At 44.1% G+C, this 20002-nt stretch overlaps 1 protein-coding gene across 7 annotated transcripts; it reads right to left on the bottom strand.

The window, feature by feature from the left end:
* Window positions 1–10086: 10086 nt before the first annotated feature.
* CCNL2 (cyclin L2) lies at window positions 10087–19426 on the bottom strand. 7 transcript variants are annotated; one of them, XM_026862522.1, is made up of 10 exons: window positions 19311–19426; window positions 18918–19027; window positions 18527–18647; window positions 17246–17310; window positions 14323–14422; window positions 14133–14237; window positions 13733–13874; window positions 12867–12984; window positions 12687–12779; window positions 10087–11450 (listed from the first exon to the last, which is right to left on the bottom strand). In XM_026862522.1, exons 1-10 carry the CDS (start codon window positions 19377–19379, stop codon window positions 11096–11098), a joined length of 1278 nt encoding a protein of 425 aa, XP_026718323.1. In that variant the 5' UTR covers window positions 19380–19426; the 3' UTR covers window positions 10087–11095. The 7 variants fall into 7 exon arrangements, with proteins under 7 accessions (XP_026718323.1, XP_026718324.1, XP_026718325.1 ...); XM_026862523.1 differs by having other exon boundaries at window positions 18914–19027; window positions 19311–19425; XM_026862524.1 differs by lacking the exons at window positions 17246–17310; window positions 18527–18647; window positions 18918–19027; window positions 19311–19426 and adding an exon at window positions 16388–16496 and having other exon boundaries at window positions 14323–15759.
* Window positions 19427–20002: the final 576 nt, after the last annotated feature.

The following is a 20002-nucleotide window of genomic DNA, read 5'->3' on the forward strand; positions in this document are numbered from 1 at the left end:
CCACGGCGGGGGGAGGCGGCTCGGAGGGGTCGGGGCTGGCGGAGCGTCCCGAGAGCCCGCGGCCACGCAGCCCCCAGCCCTCGGCAGCGTGGGCTGATGGCCCGAGTCTCGGCCGGAGCCCCGCGGAGGAAGGAGCGTGCTCGGGAAGCCGTTGGCTTTGCAAAAGGGGAAGAAAAAGCTCTGCCTCTCTTCCTCTGGCTGAGATCACAACTGAAGCCGGTCCCTAAACGCCCCGTCTCACAAAAGTCTGCAGGGAATAACCAGAACCGCCCCGAGCACGGCTGAGCATCGAGTGACCGCCCCGTCGGGAATCACCCTCCTTCGTGAGCCCGACAGAAACGGGCGACGGTGAAATTGCTACCCCCAGCATCTAAGAGTGGGTAGAGGAAAAGCTAGAAGTTCTCAAACAGGCAAGAACTGAACCCACATTTGTGGACTCTCTAAGTTACTGCCTTTCTGGACTGCCCCGAGCATGACTTTCCTACTGACCGCGCGTCGTGGGTGACCTGCTCCTGGAAATCACTGCAGGCTTCCTTCCCTCGGCTGCCCCTCAGCCGTATCACCCACAGCACTTGGGCATGCTTTCCCAGCCAAATAGTCCGCTATTGATCTGCACACACTCCTAAATTGGTGTACGTAGGTGTAAAGGATTTAAATACACCTGCTAGTACTATATTGCTCTTTATTTTCTTTATTAAAAGATCACTGAGCTTTTAAAACATTAAGTTCATCCTGAAGTAGGTCAAAAATAGCTTCTCTGCTCATGCTTGGAAAACTAAAGCACAAAGAGATTTAGCAATTTGTTCAAATTCAGTGAAAAAGCCCAAAACATCTGATGGGTCTGCCCCGTTTCCCTTTCGGTTTCTTTATTTCTAAACAGCTGCAGTAGCTCCAAATAACGTGCGGGAGCTGTGTATCTGAAAACCTCTCTTACTGCTGGATAGCTCACACGAAGGTTTGAATCTCCCCCTCGTGCTCCCAGGGCGAGAAGAGGATGACAAGATACTTGCAGTCATTCCTCCTACCTCAGGCCCTTAGACACGAAAAGTTTCGACTGGAAGCAAAGCTGACCAGTGACGTAGCTTCTTCATTAGTGTTTCTGTTGTTATCTTTGTGTAGAAAGCTGTGGTTGCGATGCTTATTTCTGAAATACCGAGTCTCTGCCCAGAACAGACCCCAGCTGCTCTCAAGTGCAGAGTCCCCGGCTCGCACTGAGCCAAACGCTCCAGTCGGTTTTTAATATTAAGCAGGAAAGTGAGTCCAAGGTTTAGCAGATACACACTGTTTGCCCAGTGCAAGTTTTAAATACAAAGTATGTTGCGTTTAATTGTGTGTTACGTTGCCTTTTTATGGCATCATAAACACACGCAGCACTTTGCAAACAAACCGTAAGGGCAATATTCATCATAAATTGGCCCTTGCCCTGATAGGGATCGTAAGAGAAGTGGCGAGAGGAGCCGGCTGCGCTTCAGTGCTGGGGAACAGAGGGGAAAGGATTTGTCTTGAGGGCACCGAGCCATAGGTCAGGGAACAACACCCAGTTACTGCACTCTACCTGATGGATGACTCACGCCAAAAAGGGAATGGCCACCTTGGTTTTGCAATAGTGCCTTGCTCATTCGGAGTCACAGACAAGCAGGCAGGCCTTTGTGTGAAAATCCTCCCGGCCCCGCTCACTCCCATGCGGGAGTGATATCCATCAGCTGGGAACCAGGACCATTGTCTCCACACTGGGCTCAGACCAATTTGCTGCAGCTTTTCGGGCTTACTGTGTATTACTGGGGCTCACAAAGGGAAGGCAGCAGCCTGCTGCCACTCTTACAACCCCAAGCAGTGCCATTACCACCACAGGTAAGGCCACTGATGGAAAGATTTCTTCTGCTTTCAACAGGCTTTGCGTCAGGTCTCTGAGGACTGCCAAGGGGATGTTGAAAACGCCATTGCCTTTCCCTCTGCTCTCCCTGACTTATTCCCATAGAAATACTACTCTCTCCAACCTCCGAGGCTGGGGTAGCTACATTCATTTTGAAGTCACGTTGGCTCCTTACAGGCTGTTAGTGCTGGGGGCAGAAGAGGCTGGAGGCACTGCTGGGCACAAGAGCCACCGACTGCTTGCCTAGTCAGGCCAGTCCCTTTCTCCCTGGGCCCGAGAAATGTTCAGACACTTTCAGAGAATTATGCCTCAACTCCTGGCTGTACAACAAGTTCCTTTGTCAGCTTGGGCAAGTGTTCACGCTGTCTAGGCTGTGTACGTTTAGGCAGCTGCTATTCCTGTGTAGTTCTGAGAAAGGGACTCGTCCACAGCAGGGTTTGGAGAAGTCTAATTGAAATTTGAATATGTGTCTTTACCCATCAGCTACACAGGACAGAGAGGGAATTCCCCAGCTTTGGTATCTTAAGTTCTCAGGTAGTATGAATATTCTTAGTATTTCCTCATCGTGTCCTCTCCTGGCCCCGTGACATTGTTTTTGTAAGGAAAAGTGCTCTGAAGACTGAAGGGAACTCACGTGCCATGAAGGGATCACTTGTGAGTCACGCTGCACCAGGAGCCTGAGGAAGGGCCTCCAACCCCTCCATCATCTCAGGGTTCAGCAGCTTTGGAACTCACATTGCCAGGGGCTGGCTGCCCCCAGCGAGGGGTGGTGGTCACTGAAGCTTGGCTCAGCCTTGCAGGGGAGAGGCTGGTTTCACGCACGGAGGCTTGGAACGAATGTGTGTTCAGCCATGTGTAAGCTGCGAGCACCCACACACGTACACACAAATCAAGGGCCAGTATCAAGGGGTTCCAGAGCATCACCACAATCAAACAAATGTCTGGTTACTGCTCTGCCATATATAAAAATGAACGTGTGGATCCATCACCCTTTGTTTAAAGCAGATCCACAGAATTAGACTCCACTGTTCTCTAAAGCTAGTGGGAAAAGCTCATCTTTGTGCAAAGATCAGATGTGGCAACAAGCCAGCGCTAAGGTTGCCCTGTATACCGATACCTGTGTTTTTCTCCTTTCTTCCAAATAAAGCTCCGTTCCAGAAATCTCTGTCTCAAACACTAACACCCCCTTCCAAGTGGTTTAATCAACTACCTCCCTTCCCGTCCGTCCTGTCTTAATTTCAGACCAATTCCCTTTGTGCATTACCAACAGCATTTTGTGAGTTTTGGAGAATTTTTTAAAAATCCCCGTCAGGCGTAAGACCGCTTAGTCGTCCTCTTTGTACTTGTAATTTATTCAGTCCTTGCTGTCAGCACATCCGAGTGCTGGTGCTGGCAGGCGTAGCTGGAATTTTGCACGTGAGCGAAGGCGACAGCGACAGCGCTGGGAGCGACACCCCCGGGTGTGTGTCGGCGTGTACACGCTGCTGCAGAAGCACTGAGCAGCCCGTGAGAGCCCTTCTCCGGTGCAGGAGGGCTGTCACGGGCACCACCATCATCACAGCACAACTTTGCTGACCTGAGAGGACAAAGAACCCCCCCGAAGTGCTTTACACTTGCAAGCCGACGTGATTGTTGCTGACTGCAGGTTAAATCTGCAAATGTCACTTTGCTTCACTGCTGTTTGCCTTCAGTTTCTCAGGTATTCCTCACTGCGTTCCTCCTCCAGGCCGGGTCCTGCCATTGATATTTCTTCACTGAGCCGTTTGGAGTGGGTTTGTGCCAGCAGCTTTTGTGCTGACCCGCAGAACAAAAAGGATCAAATCCCACTGAAGTCAAGGCGGGTTTTGTCGCAGCCCGAGTGCGGCTGGGACTTTGTGCACAGGATGCTTCTCTCTTGTCTGGAATTCAGAGTAAGTCTCAAAGGGGAAGAAATGGTCTTAACTAGAGGAAGATGTTACAAGACATCGCAAGGAACACGGGAGAGAAACACTGCCCAGAGCTCCTCGCTGTGCTGGAACGGCAAACAGCAGCCAGGTCTGGTGTGGGAGGATTCTTTCCCACCAGCTGCACTTAAACTGCACCCGAAGTGACTGGCCAGCCCGTCACGTCTCCTCACCTCAGCACTCCTCAGCACCTTTCCAGCTTTCACTCCGTTCGCCACAGCTTTTAATCAAGTTCTGTGTACTAGAAGCTAGTTCCTCCAGGCCTACTTTTGTTTAACTCTTGAAGTCGAGTCCAGATTTCAGCACTGTTAACCACAGCCTAACAAGGCAAATTTTTATGCTGTTCAGCTCAACCTGAGTTGGATACACCAGAGGCAGAATTGTTTTGCTTTGTAATTTCTCACCCACATTTAAAGACAATAAAAACAAGGGTTGCTTGGCAACCCTTGGAGACAAGTTACCTGGCAGGACAATGGAGAAAATACTCATTTTATTTTGCATGAAGCAATACTCTTAAATAGTTGCTACTTGCAGTTTCTGTATTTGAGTGAGCTCCGTTCATTCAGCTCCTCTTTGGCTTAGGTCTGGTTTTGTGCAGGACATGCTGCAAGGCTATTTTTTTTTTTTTTTTGGCAGGTCTCTGGCACTTTTTCCACCCAAGAACATATCAGAATATCAGGATATTTATAATGTTTGTGGAACTATAAATCATTAATAGAGTGACAGTCTGTAGGCAAAACAAGCAAAATAAGGTTTAAACCAGACACTCCCTCTAACTAAATGGGTTTGAATCACCAATCCACAGCCTTCAGGTCAGCAGAACTCAGTTTGAGCAGACTCTGGGAAGTCAAACATGAAAAGAATAGCCACCCTTCACAAACAGAGGTGCACAAAACACACCATAAACCAAAGCTGTGGTCAGTTTTGGTACTTCAGACCTGGCTGTGTTAGATCTTAAGTGGGCTTCAGAGGTGGCGATGGACTCCAAGACATCTGGCCAGACTCCAGAGACAGTGAGCTCGGCAATGAAGGTGGACAGTTTCTGACAGAAGCTGAACCTCCCTCCCCTTTCCCACCACACTGATTTTCCAGAGGGGCAAAGGGCCCAGCACCCAGCTCTCTGTGTGGAAGCAGTGTCTGCACTGAAGCTCATGGTAAATCTCCATTAAAGCCTTCCTTCCAAATGCCTAACAGGGAATTGAAACCTGCTTTTCCCATCTGATCTCAAAATTTCCAAGCTCTGTTGTTCATTCAATCATTCTTTGATTGTGTTAACCCCTGCCTTCCTGTCTTCGGCTCAGCCAACGGGCCGGATCTGTCCCTCTTGGTCACCACCTGCCTGGCACACACTGAGCTGGATGAAGTTCTGTATCTGAGGCAATAATTATTTAGGCTTTCACCTGAGGAAGGAAAGCTTTTTTGGCTGACCCTCTGCTGATGCAGAGCAAATAGAGATCTGAAGGTGTGACCTTCCACCGGCACATTGGATTTGTAGCTGTGGAGTCCACTGCTGAAGAAATAGGAGGCAGGAAGCCTGGAGGATTATTTCCCATGAAGGAAGGAGGACTAGGCTGCGATGCCAGAGCCCCGAGAAGGCTTTATCTGAGGAAAGAGAACCATAGCCTGGCCAAGACCAAAGTGTCTTCTAAGTCAGAGGTTTCAGTAAGTACTGTCCCTTCAAAGCTTCTAGCCAGCAAGATAACCTCTCTCCAAGCAGGAGGAGTTACAAGTGAACACCAGATAGAGAGAGATCACAGAGGAGTAACTTGAGAGATGCTCTGATCAGCGAGAGCCACGTTGCAGTCTTCAGATGTTCAGAGAACAGAAGTCATAACTCACCTTAAAAATGTGACGCTTTTAATTTATTTTAGTTAAACCTAAGTTCCTTGTCTTCTGTTCCCTCAGCCCGATACACCAGATTTCTGTGTTTTGTAATCTTTGTAACCATGAGAACTAGCATTTTTTTTGTTTTCTTTAAATGAAAACTTAGATTCTCTCACAATTTCTTACCCAGTAGGAGTACGGGTTGGAAACAAATTCTCAATCCTGTAGGATCTGTGATATGTTATAGTCACAAGTGCTGGTAGCTGGGGGGAGCTGAAGAAAAAAGATTGGTCTTGGTACTATGAATAGAGTGAAACTACTATGCACAGGCTTCAGCTGGAGGAACTAGTCAGGTCAGAGGTTGTCCCATTTTCTGACTACTTAGACTATGTTTGGATTAAAGGATAATCATAATGCAGGCCTGCACCACTTCTCCAGCCTCCTACAATATGCACTAGGTCAAACACTAATGGCATCTAGAAAAGAGCAGCTGATCCTTCAGGAAATAGTGAAATAACGTCTGAGTAGGATTACACATCATTTATTCTATATTCAGCTCCACTTAAGAGGAAAATGAGTAGAAATTAGAGAACTAAAAGGTTCAGAAAACAAGTTCTTTACCAAAGAACTGCCAAATTCTCTGAGAGCTCATGTGCAGGACTGGCTGCCTGGCTGACAGAAGGGGGATTTTCTAGGTCATGGTTAGGGTATAGACTGTCTCATCACACCTTTTCACAGGAACCACCGCAGTTCTGCCAGGCACCAGTGGTTTCCAATTGCTACCCCATCAGATGACCCCAAGGTGAAGGAGGTTTTTCTAATAAGACAAAAAGCAGCCCTGTTCCTTTCAGCTCCGTAGGAAACGTTGGGAAAAGCAACTGACACTTAATCAGATGTAGAGACAAAACGTAGGGTTGTACGAGGGCACTAAGCATATGTGGGGAACAAAGAAATGACTTGACACAGTATTTCTCAACGTTTTCTCCAAAGACTGGGCCGGTTTCTTTTTTTGCCAGGCTCTTTTGCAGTGTTGTGCCCAATCACATCCACTCGACACCTACCACAGGAACTGCGCTTACAAAAGATTAAGTGAACAAACGCAAAGTGGTGCCAAGAAAAGAGAAGAAAATAATCTGTCAGCTCCATTAATGGGACTTCTGGCTTGCTTGTTGTCAGCAGCACACACTTCCTCAAGTTGTCTCAACAGTTCCCTGTGGCTGGCTCACATCAAAACCATCACAGATGTTCAGCCACTTTGAAACATTTTCACACCACAAGAACTGACTGTAGCCTATTTTCCATGTGTCAAGGGGCCAGATTCTCAGGAGCCACAGTTCTCTGATCTCCCAGAGATCAGCTACAGTCGTTACCTGTGCAACTCGTTCATTATTGCACGGAGGAATAGAGTCATTCCTGTTCGTGAAATTCAGATGATATCTGATGCACGTGGAGGCTGTTGCGTATACGCGCAAAAATTAAAAGACAAGCCCCTGAAATATTGTAAAAAAACAAACAAACAAAACTGCACACCACAAAAATCACCTCTGTTTCTGCTTGGGTTGGGTGAATGAGGGGCGGGGTGTAAACTTTGGCACAGGTCACCAACACTGCGCAGTACGACAGCGACGACGCTTCTTAGCGCTCCGACAGTAAACGCTGAAAGACTACTTGCTGGTGAACAGCCTAGAGTTACCAAATAGATGCGGTAACTCTTTAATCTTGGACTTCCTGAGCAAAGGCAAGGTTTGCCGGCCCTCAGGGCCGCACACCGCAGCAGCAGGTAGTGAAAAGAGGCACGCGTGCGTTCAACAGCGGCGCATCTGCTGCCAGCCGACGCAGCAGCCCCCGGATTTCAACAGCTCTGCCTTACGCTTCCTCTCGCTACTCTACATCTCTTCTCCCAAACCCACCCCGCTGCCAAGACATCCGGTGGAGCTATCTGTACTGGGCTTTTTGCTGGTAAAAACAGATTGTTCTCTCCTAGAACAGGACGTCTTTTAATCCTGTGATATAAACCTTTTCGTTTTGGAACCAAAACACTTTAAATGTAAAAATATACACACTTTCTCCCTTGTTTTTTCCTCTCCAGATTTTAACAAATGTACTAGAAAGTAGATTGCTATTTATTCAGCAGTTTATAGAACACAGATGCCAATTTTTATGCTGAGACACATTGCCATAAAAAAAGCACACACACAGGCTGGGTCTTACCTTTATCCTTGTGCATGTTACTTGTGCTGGAGAGAGGTCATGTCTGTAGCCAGCAAAACAGACACTTTTTACTGTCTTAACTAAGGTAATCCCTCTTAATGTCTTTCTGGAGCTGTGAAGCCTCCCTGCATGTTGCTTTCCTCAGGAACTGGACAAGAGGCAATTCCAGAAGCATCCAGAGCAGAATGAAGTCATGCTTTCAGTCCTGGAAACTATGTGAGGGCACATGGAAAATAAAGCGATTGGTGGCAGCCAGCGTGGCTGCACTAAGGGCAGGGGGTGCCTGACAAATCTGGTGGCCTTCTACAATGGGGTTACAGTGTGGGTGGAGAGGGGAAGAGTAACTGATATCATCTACCTGGACTTGTGCAAAGCATCTGACACCATCCTCCACCACATCCTCGCCTCTAAATCAGAGATGTGGTGGACGCACCACTCAGCACATCAGGAACGGGCAGGATGGTGGAACTCAAGAGTTGGGGTCAACAGCTCAACGTCTGAGCAGAGAGCAGGGACGGGCAGTGTCCTCAGGGGGTGGCACCGCCACTGTTTAACAGCTTTGCTGGGGACAGGGTCAGGGGGAATCGAGGGACCCTCAGAGTTCCCCACCAACACGGAGCTGTGTGGGGTGGGGACACGCTGAGGGAAGGGATGGCATCCAGAGGGACCTGGGCAGGCTGGAGAGGGGGGACGTGCAAACCTCAGGGAGTGCAACAAGGCCAAGGGCAAGGTCCTGCCCGTGGGTCGGGGCAATCCCCAGCACAAACCCCGGCTGGGCGAGGAGTGGCTGGAGAGCAGCCCTGAGGAGAAGGACTTGGGGGTGTCAGGGGGTGGAAAACTGACAGTGAGCCAGGAACGTGCCCTCGCAGCCCAGAAAGGCCCCCAGAGCAGGGTGGGCAGCAGGGCCAGGGGGGGATTCTCCCCCTCTGCTCCGCTCTGGAAGCACCCCCTGTGAGGACAGGCTGAGAGAGCTGGGGGGTTCAGCTGGAGAAGAGAAGGCTCCGGGGAGACCTTAGAGCGGCCCCCCAGGGCTGAAAGGGGCTGCAGGAAAGTGGGGAGGGGCTCTGGATCAGGGGGTCAGAATAGGACAAGTTTAAGAGTTTTAAACTGACAAAGGATGGACTTAGAAACACTGACAACCTTTTAGGACTGGAATTAGTAAACAGATTTGAGACTGACCTGCTCCAAAAAATATCCAGGTAGTAAGAATTAAGTCTCAAAATGGGAACTCTCTAGCCAACATTGTTACCTGAGGCTGTTCACAGCTGAGTAGGTCAAAGTCACTTTTTGTACCACACTACGTGTGAGCTCCTTTAATACTTTGACTTCTACTCAATTATTTACATACGAAAACAATTAGTTTCCACCTGTGTGCAAAGGTCACATTAAAGCAGCGAGCTTGCTGATTCAGGAACAGATTCCACAGCAGCACTCTGCTGAAAGCTCCAAGGAGCCTTCCTTGTATCTTTTTTTTTCTCTTCTCCTGTAATCAGAACTACAGCCAAGAACTACAAACCAAGTGCTGCTACTGTGAGATGCTGAGGAAATAACTAGCCTGCCCCCTGCACAGAAAATATGGGCTCCCACTGAAAGTATCCAGTAGCAATACATTTAGAACAGGTAACTGCCTAAAGTAGTAATTCCTGTTACAGAACAGAACGTCTGGGGGAGCTGGAGGTCAAAAGCATCACTTAGTTCAAACAAAGATTAGTGGAGTGCAGAGATACCTCCAACTGGTAATCACACAGCCTAATCCTGCACAGCCCGAGCTCAGGAGATTGGTAGACTAGAGGTTGGCTGTAGGAAAGGCTGACTGTAGGAAAGGCTGCCTGCAAATCCTGTCAGCTGCCTTGCCTCCGTATTAAAAATTAAGAAAGTGGCCACAAGACTGGTTTGGATTTAAAAGCAGCATTACAAGGGTCACTGCCACACTGAGGCACCCACAAGACTGACCACAAAAAAGCCTCAAGCATCTTGTTTTCCCAGAGAGGGCATAGGCTCTAATAAGACCCTACTCAGAGCTCGAAAGGCTCATGTAACAGCACCCCACTTCACACCCTGCTCCGCCCCCAGGATGGGCCCAGCACCACATCTGCTACACCCATATTCAGGGTGGAACAACTTGGGCTAGTCTGAAATCTGCTGCAATTTGATAATCTCTTCATTCAGCACCAAATTTCCTTCCTTAGGAGTAGGCACAGTGGTACAGCTCATAAGAAACTACTGTCAAGTAAATTTAATAGAAAATCAAATACTTTAATGAAATTAGGGAGCATGAGAGTAACAGCTCAGATATACCACTAGAACTGATACTACTGGGCTGTGGGGTTTTTGCTATTTTTTTTTTTCTTTTTTTCTTTTTGTTTTAAATGCTCTGTTCTTCAACAAGCATGCAGATTGACAAACTACTAATTCTTCAGAGTGTCAAAGATCCTGAGTAAAGAATTTCAAACCACTTAAAACGTATATATAGGAAATGTCTTATGAGCTGGTGGCCTGCACACAGCATTGCACAGATAAAAATATACTACTCTCAATACACAGAGCTAAATACTTTCACATTTATCAGAATTTTCTACACAAGTCTTTCGATAGAATTCAAGTTTTGAGTTTTCTGTATATATCTTCCACCTGTATTAAACAAATGCTTATTTACATTGTGGATAAAGTGTAAAGGCTAGTAAGGCCATATTCCCATACTGTACTGTAACACTGCAAAATATATATACACATATATAACCTAATATAGGCAACAGTTCTAGAAAAAGTCACCTTACATTTGTACAACATAATTGAGTCAGTATGAAAAGACAGCTTTGTTAGCACCAAGCCACTCCAATGGTTTTTATGAACTGTCTTGAGCCTTCTAGTTCCACAGGGAAGGACTGTTCAGCACAGTATTGCAAACTGCTGAGCCACAGGGGTCCAACTCGCAGAACTGGAAGTCCCAAGTAACACTCCACTGCACTACGGTATGCAAAATTACTAACGAGCAGGCATGGAGCCTCCAGAGACACATTCTGCAGCAGAACAGTCACCAAGACATCTATCAAGTTCAGTCTTTCAATCAACCTCCCTTGCTACCATCTTTCCTTTGGATTCAGGACAGTAAGGACAGAATTGCCAACAGAATGGACATTACTCAAGCGAGGTGGTTTACAAGGTGGATAACTCTACGCTGCAAAGCTCACGCAGGGAAGAGCTCCACTGCTTTAATTCCAAAGGAAAGAACTTTTGGCTTTATTCATCGCCTGTGCCGACTGTGGCCGGGATGGTCCCGCTCATAGCGATGACTCGCCCGCTCGTAGGAGCGTGAGCGCTCGTGCCTGTGATTCCTGTAGTAGTGACTCTTCTTCTTGTACTTCCCCGAATGGTCAGAGCGCTCCCGGGACCGGCTCCTGGACCGCGACGAACTCCGGCTGCGCGATTTCCGTGGTTTGTGTGTCGAGTATTTGTAGTCCTTTGATTTCTTGTAACTTCGCACCTTGGAACCTTTGTAGCTAGAACTGTGGTTGAACTGTCTGGGAGGAGAGTCGCTGCGGCTCCTGGAACGGCTGTGGGATTTGGAGCCACTTGATGTGGAGTAACTTTCACTTTTCCTTGGGAAAAAGAACAGGAGAGAAAAGACAATTTGCTTAACATTAAACAGAACGACTCCACCTCGCTGCTAGCAGCTAAACACAATCACAGTGCACAGAGACACACTTCAGTAAGCACCGTACAAACACTCCTCACTGACACAGCCGAGGTGTGCAAGCACAGTTTGAGACCAGGCACTTAATTCTGGATTCTCTCCTTCAGTTTTCAATGAAAACTAATCCTCTGTCCTAGACTTGATCACATCTGGCTACTGCAAAATACTGGTTTTTAGAAACTCACATCCATCTGGAGCACAGCAGTCATGTCTCAGTTTTACAATTTTTTTCCTTCACTGCTTAGAGAACATGCACAAATAGCCAAGAGGAACTGCCAGATTCAAGGCGACGCCAACAATAGGACAAAAGGTAAAAATACTTCTGCTTCAGTTACAGTAATACCATTACCAAAACACCCAAGTTTGGAGTTAACGTTTTGGTCTCTTTGATTTCCCCTCCATAGGTATCATAGTTATATGCTGAACTTCAAAGTCAAAGGCAGTACAGAAATCAGATTTTAAAGATGTTTCATTAAATACAGATAATTACTAAAATGCAATTTTGAATTCAACACTGAAGAATTTTAATCAGCAGGTTTTAGCTTTGGTCTTTTACACACACAAAGCCATGATTTTATCAGCACACACCCAAACCCAATGGGGTAGACTGCTGAATCAGAAGTCACAGTTGCATTGACTGAGGAGCATGAATCTCTATTACTCTCAACTAGATACAAATCAGGATCATTTTGTATTTCATAAATTAAGGTCTTGCAGGAGCAACTGCCTGTGAGACTAAGGCCGGAGCTCTAAGTTCATCTACTCCAGAAAATGGTTTAACTACTCCAGTAGTTCAGCGAAAACATAATTCATTAAAGGTTGGGGCCACAAACACCCAACTTTAAGTAACAAAATCCCAAAGCAACAAGGCAGTGCTGCTGCCTGGTGGGCTGTAAGGCACCAGCAACAGGCTGACACTGAGTGCAGTCCATCTGGCACAGGCAGGACAAGGTCAGACACTGTAACTCCCCTGACTCAAGCCAAAGGTGTACAACTCTTACTGTATTGTTTCTGGAGTTTTAACCAGTAGCACCCAGTGCTATGTTGTTTCACATCCTCTCTTGATGAGAAACTACCAAAGCTCACTCCGAAATGGCCGTCTGGGAGCTTCTCTGAGCACACCATCTACAGCAGGACATACCTGTGCTTAGGGGATGCAGACCTGGATGGTGATCTTGAGTAACTCTGATCTCGACTCCCACTTCGACTTCTGCTTTCTCTTCCTTTCTGAACGCTGCAAGAGACAATAAAACAGTAAGTTATTTTGCTTCAAGTAGTCATGGGGAAAAAAAAAAAAGCTTCTTTATTATGAAAGCCTTACCCATTTACTGGGCTATTTGAACTCATTCTTTTTGCTCCCTCTATTTTCCTTTTAGCATTCTTCATTGCCTGAACAGGTAGCGGTGAAGGTTTATTTCCTTTAACTTCTTTTGGAGAGTCTAGAAAAAACAAGCCTTTGTTACCTTATTTTGAAAGTATGGGTAGTGACTGAAAGGACTGAAACCTCCCCTCACCTCATCTTATCACCTTTATACTACCCAGTACCGTGCACGTGCAGTTTGTGCGTCTGTGCAGGCATGCACACACACAACCACCCACCAGAAGTAACCTGAAGCACTTCACAGAAGGCAGAAGCCGAAACACTTCTGCCAAAATACTCAAGTGACTCCAGGGAGTTAACTGCAATACTAACACGTTGCTTTCAAAACCACTTCAAGAAGACAGAACGGCAACTTCCTTTTCTTGCCAATTATTCAATATCTTTTTAAAGGTAAAAAGAAACTTTCGACCAAGTATGCAGGAAAATATTCCCCACCCATCACCCCAAAAATACTCCTGCCAGAGTTCCTAATCATACCTGTGCTTTCATATTGCTTTAGCATAACATGCCCATTGTAAGTATTTGTTCGAGTTTATTGCCAAAACCACATAAAAGCGAGCTCCTGTACTGTAAGAGTTTAAAGCAGCCTTAATTTTAGACTAATTTGATTTTAGCCTTCATCCCTTCCAAGAAATTACAAAGTTACAATGCTATTCAAACTCTGCCATTTGAATAGTTGCTAGAAGCCAGCTTAAAAAGCCCCAGAAAAACCCAAAACAAAACCCAAACCACACTATATGCATCCCAAATGGGTAAATATACATTTAGGATGAAGAGTTATTAAAAACAAGTTATCCACTACTTACCATTTTTTGGGATAGGGGAAAATCCTGATGTGTTATCTAAACTTGGGGCTCCCTCAGGTACTAGACCTTTAGCTTGTGCTTTTGCCTCTTCAATAGCTAACTTCTTCTTTTCTACTTTACTTTCCAGATCAGACAGATCAACCTGTGAACACAGGAGAACCGCTTATAGCAGAATTTAGTAAACTAGACTTTCTGCTTACTTGCTCATGGGGTGGGGAGGGTAAAAAAACAAAACAAAACAAAACCTATCAATCTAAAGAGACCCAGACACTGTAACTACTATCCTGTTCCACTTAACACACCAGGCTTACAGCTAGTTTCAAACGGGATAAAGTGTTGCAACTCGGGTTCTAAACTGCAGCGTTTAATGAATGCTCAAAAACATGAAACAGAAACAAACCTTTTTCCGAGTATAGAGTTGCAAAATTTTTAAGCAGATTTCTTGAATTTCTTCCTCTGTTGCTCCAAAGAGTAAAAACCAGTGTGGACGATTAGGAAGTGGAATCTGAAAGGGAAGGGAAAACACGTTTTTTTTTTCTGTTTCTATGAAAACACTAAACAAACTTCAAATGATGGAACTGGATGCTCACCTCCAGCGTCCTAGCTGCGAGGTAAATACATGCACAGGCAATGCTTTCTGGCTGGAATCTTACAAAGACATCTGTTCTCAGGCTATCATTCATGTAATTCCTGAAAGACAGGATATCAACAAAGCTGCATAGCACTGCAAAGTTGTTTGGTGGGGTTTTTTGGATTTTTTTTTTTTTTTTACTTCTACAAGAACTATTACTTTCTGCATCGTTACTAGACTTCAACATTATACTCCTGTAAATCTAAAGAAAAGCTGACTGATTTTACTACAAAAAAAAAATATCCCTCGAGGGGAGGGATGTGTGACAAATTAAATTTGACAGACTGACTGCTGAAAATTCAGTTGTGAAGAGAGAACCAATTTTAACCTCACTTTTCCTTCTGGATCTCTACTGGCCTGCTCTCATGCAACAGACAAGTTATTTTCATCAAGACAACATACAATATAATCTGAAGTACTCAGAGTTATAGACTTTTAGGTTCACATGTTTCTCTGCAATAGGGTGAACCCAGATGGTTTCCTTAAAGCTGTAGCTCCTGTAGTAGTTCTCCCATGAAAACACCGTCCACTTCAGCACATGTCCACTTCCACTGGAGATTTAAGGGGTCCCTTTTCCTCCAGAAGCATTAATTTCCATCCAGAACAGAATTCTTTTTGAAGCAAAAAGCAGCCATAGAAGAAATCAGGGTGTTTGGGAACATCAATTCAGGAGAATACTCAGTATTCAGGCAGATCTCCTCTTTGGCACATGAAATACGGTTTCCAAATTGTCCCATTTCAGTAAGGTTGCTTAAAATGAATATTCACAGAATGAGAAAACTGTAAAATATTACATATATTCCAGTCAGTACACTTAAGCATAATTCTTCTAAATCTTAAATACACAAAGTAACTTCCTCTGAATCTGCCAGCTGATGTGCTTAAAAAGATCTAGATTTTTGAGCACGTATGTCAAGTAAAACATCAGGTGGGGTAAAGCTAAAACAACAATAGAAAGTCCTCAAAATAATATGCTTTCTGAAAGCAGTAATTAACCATGTGGGTACCCAGTACACAAGGATTCACTAACCCCCAAGACATCCAAACCAGAGACCACGTCCAGGCACCTGTAACCAGTTTACACAGGACAGACAAAAGGAACTCAAATCCCAAAAGCATCAAACTCCCACCTGCCCCCGCTGTCTTACATCCTTGTTTACACAAAAAGCAACTGCTACCCCAGAGAGGCAATGCTAAACATCAGCTCATCTTTCTAGGAGAAAGGAGCTTCGAAACTTGCTTTTCTTGTCCCACTAAAAAGAGAGCACAAACCTTTTGGCAAAAGAAGCGATAAAGAAAAGTGGTACTTCAAACATCTGGAAGTCATACAGCCTTTTTCTAATTTGCCAAATTGAAAAACATGCCTGCTTCCAAGTTTGGCCTCTGCATGTTTTCCCTGTGGGCTCAGAATCAGACACATGAGGAAATGAATCCTTGCCACAACATTTTAAGAAAAAGGTAATGTAAAAACACGCATTTCAAAACACAATTATACTGCATATCCATTACTTTTCAGCTTCTGGAAGTAACAAGCATCAGCACAGAAATAATGTTACTTTAACATCCGAACCGTTTCTGAACTGTGGTTATTTCCTCCCTCCTCCTCACCTGCCCCTCCTTTCAAAACAAGTAGAAAACTGGTAACGAGTAGTCCGTAACTCACATTCTAGTACTTCATGCAATGGTACTGGGAAAACTAGTAGTGGGAAGTTTCTTCAAGTGCTACATCTGACTCCAAGTTCCACACATATACTGAAGCGTTTTCTAACTAGTTTACAATTGGAAATTGCATTTCAGTTTTTGTTGTGTTAATTCATCTCTTTAAGACTTAAATCCCACCTTAATTTGCTTTATCACGTAAAAATACATCATTTTCACAGTTATAGAACATTCAAAACCTCTCAGAACTTCAACAACCAGGTTCTAAAATATACAACAGTCAAAATGCACAAGAAAAATAAAAGTCAAAAAGTATAAGCACAAGAAGCAGTTGGCCAGTTACTATACTATCACGTATATACCACCTGTCTAGGGTCAGCCTTCTCTTTGTAGAGCCTGCTTTGGTTTGGCTGAAGACGGCAGCTCTCCCTGCACCACAGCTCTTGGGCAGCAGAGGAGAAGTCTTAGTCACTTACCCTCAGAGGCTACCCTTTGATTAAAAGAGTACAGAAAAGAAAAGTCAAAACTGGTTCTCTACACACAGGTTACAGTACCAGACAGTTCAGTCAGCAGAAATATGATCTTTGGATTCACTAAAGGTTTTTAAACCACAATATTCTTCAAAAGCATTACTGTTTAAAAACATTATTTCTTTAAAGACCTGCAATTTTACACAAGCTTCCCAGCCCCAAGTAAATCTTTACTGTAATGAGAGTGACAAGGCAGAGGACATTTCTTGGCAAACATGAAAACATTTGAGTTTATTCAGTCTTAGAAGCTGACATCTTGCATTATCCGTACAGATAAAATAAATTTATCTGTGCTGAGTTTTTGATACACCTGTAATCAAGTCCAAGCCCTGGGAAAAGCCATTTCCCAGCACTGGTAAAAGACTTTTTAACTACACATAGTTTTCTCTGAAGAACAAAAAAACCCCAAGGAAACACTACAACCCACTCAACATTTTCCCTTCAGCTGGAAAGTGAAAGCAGAGAGGAGGGAAGTGAGAAGTCAGGGTGGAAAGCTACCTTACCATTAAAACAGCGCCTCTAACTTAAGAGGCCGATCAACATTTGAGTAGTAGTTTGGGGCACGCCAAGAAACACTGGAGCTGTCTGGTGTGGCCCACAATCATTTCTGAGCAATGCTGACCAGAGTGCCTCAAGTGACATATTTCTGCTACTGCCCCTGCTGGTCTCTTATAACAAAGAAAATCAACTTACCATGAAGTCTGGACCAGGTGTTGGTTACGTTCACATTCTAATACCTGAAGGTACATAACGATTATCTGGAAGATATGGGTTATTGAGTTATTAACAAGAATCTTGAGAGCCACTTATTTATTTCAGAGGGACATCCATGAGGCATCTGTAATTCTCTTTCAGGATCTAAAACACTCCACAGGAGAGTGTTTGCAACATCCTCAGTGTTTATTCACACAGCTTCTGCTCTCCAACGCAAAAGCTGGACACTCAACCAGATCTGACCTTCCTAGCTCTCCGTCTTCCGAGCTCAGGCACCATGCTATTCATCTAGATGTCTTGTCTTCAACTCTTTTTCAAGCTAGGTATGTTCTCCTACACAACTCACCATTCCTTTTAGCTGTAACTTGGGAAAAAAATATTGCTAGCTGCAATAATCAGTAACAGAAGTATAACAGTGTTTGCAGAGAACATGTTGCATGTCACGAGTTTATTCAGTTCTAGGTTTTTTTCTTAGTTTTGAAAGGAAAACAAGGATAGAAATAAAAAGACTACTCTAATTCAAACCAATTAACAAGTACAATTGTCCTTTGGGGTACTTGTAACATGAGTGAATTCCAAAAGTCAAGCAGGCTTAAGACGACTTTTAAGGCTGCAGTAGTTTTTAGAGGAAGAAAAGAGCAAGATCCCAAGTTCTGCTGGCACGTAAGTAGAAGGTTCTTTTACCACACTTTGCTACTTGGGGCACAGTGCTAATGGCACTAAAGCACCAACTGCAGGTGTTGTATCTTACACGTATCATCCTACTCTGACACACAATACTTAAAGTATCTCATTTCTAGTCAAGCCCTTCACACCTGAGTGTACTTTTTAGAATTTCAGAAACACTGCTAACTAGCTCATACGAGTTTAATAATCTCAGCCTGTTTCCACAAGGAGTGATCATGACTGTTTCTGATAATAGGCTATCACAACCCCAGGTCTCCAAATTATTTTCTGCTTAAGAACCTACATTTAATTGATGTTTTCTAACATCAAAGCTACCTACTTATGCAATTTGACTTCAAGGAATACTTAGCATCTGTATCCAACTCCAGTCATCATTCAGCAGTGATATAAGACCAACTAGTAAGCATCTCTTAAATGAGAAAGAAGACACGGGGATCGTAAGAAGCTAGCTTTAGTGAATTAACTAGTGTTATCATGCACAAACCACACAGCTTCCGTGCAGTTGGACAGTCTACTCAAAGCATTTATGGCATATGAAACACTGATTATAAAGTGAACTTATACAGTACAAACCTTATGTGGGTGCTTTACATGAACACAGAATCCCAACTCCTTTAACACTCTTCTTTCCGCCTTAATAATTTGATTCTTCAAGTTCACATATTCCTGATCCAGTATTAGAGGCACAGGTTTTCTGCAAGACAATTTCAAAATCTGAAGTAGATAATTTTAACCTCAAAGAGTACTCGTATGCAGGTTAAGTTTGTGTAAAAACAAGAGATGTCACTATTTACAACACCCAAAAGATTTACTTAATGAAATGGGTCCACTCACTTTTCTCCTTCATGAGATCTCTTCATGATGTTCCCTGATTAGACAGGGAACGATACTATCACGGGCCCATGAAATTTAGTAATTTAAATACAACATTAATACTTAAGATTATTTCAAAGTCTAAGCTTACTTTTTTTCCCGTAGATGTCTGAGGCGATGGAACACATTAATTACATCCCTTATGCGTCTTGGTGCTTCTTCAATTTTGGATGCCAGATGAACACAGGCCATTGACACATGCTGAAATATAAGTATTGCAAGATACTGATGTTTTGCTCAAATCAGGAGCTGATCTCCTCCAACAGCTTAAGGAGGGATAACAAGAGAAAATGGTAGTAAAACAAGGAAATAATAAAAATCTGACAGTCAGTACTACGTAGCTTTGTAAAATCCTGTTGATCGATAAATAAAATCTACAGGCTAGTTACTAACGCTCTGATCACATCTAAGATGACAACTTGCTAAAAAAACCCAAAGATTAAATAACACTTGGAGCCATATACAAATTTTAGCATTTTCTTACCTCCATGGAATGCTTCACAAAAGACTTGGTATAAAAAAATCGTTGAAACAGCACCTGTCCTGTAGCCATAGCCACCTAAAAAGAGAACAACCACAACAGGTGTTAATAAAGCAACTACCTGTTTCAAAAAAAAAAAAAATTACCTAGGATGATTTCAACATATTTAAGACCCAGAAAACTACTAAGCTGTATTTAAGTATGGCAGTAAATTCAGCGGTAGCTAAAGAAAAGTAGCACCCCTACCTCCGTAACAAATTAAGTTGCCCAAAAATTACATCAACACCACAAACGCCAGAAGGTGAATACATACGTTAAATCGCAAACGTCTTTTATGAAATATGAACATATGCTCCAAATTAATTAAAAAAAAAATTAAAAGCCACCAACCCAACACTAGTACTCAATAAAACTGAAAGTTATGACAATACGCCAGAAAAATTTTACTTTTTCAGCGTGGAAGGAGAAGGGGAATCTAATAATACTATGATTTGCATAGACTCGTAACACAGTTTGAGTAGCTGAGACTCGAGGAGATGGCTGGAAAGTTTTACACTCGGAGAACAACGAGACGGCGATTTGAGTTCGCCGGGAAACAAAACCTTTCCGAGGTCACTACAATCCCGAGGAGCCTAAGAAGCCCTTCTTTCCACAAGCCCATTTCTTTTAAAAAAAAAAAAAAAAAAAAAAAAAAA

This window comes from Athene cunicularia, assembly GCF_003259725.1.
Source record: "Athene cunicularia isolate RWA chromosome 21 unlocalized genomic scaffold, athCun1 chr21_part1, whole genome shotgun sequence".
In the NCBI taxonomy this organism is placed as follows: domain Eukaryota; kingdom Metazoa; phylum Chordata; class Aves; order Strigiformes; family Strigidae; genus Athene; species Athene cunicularia.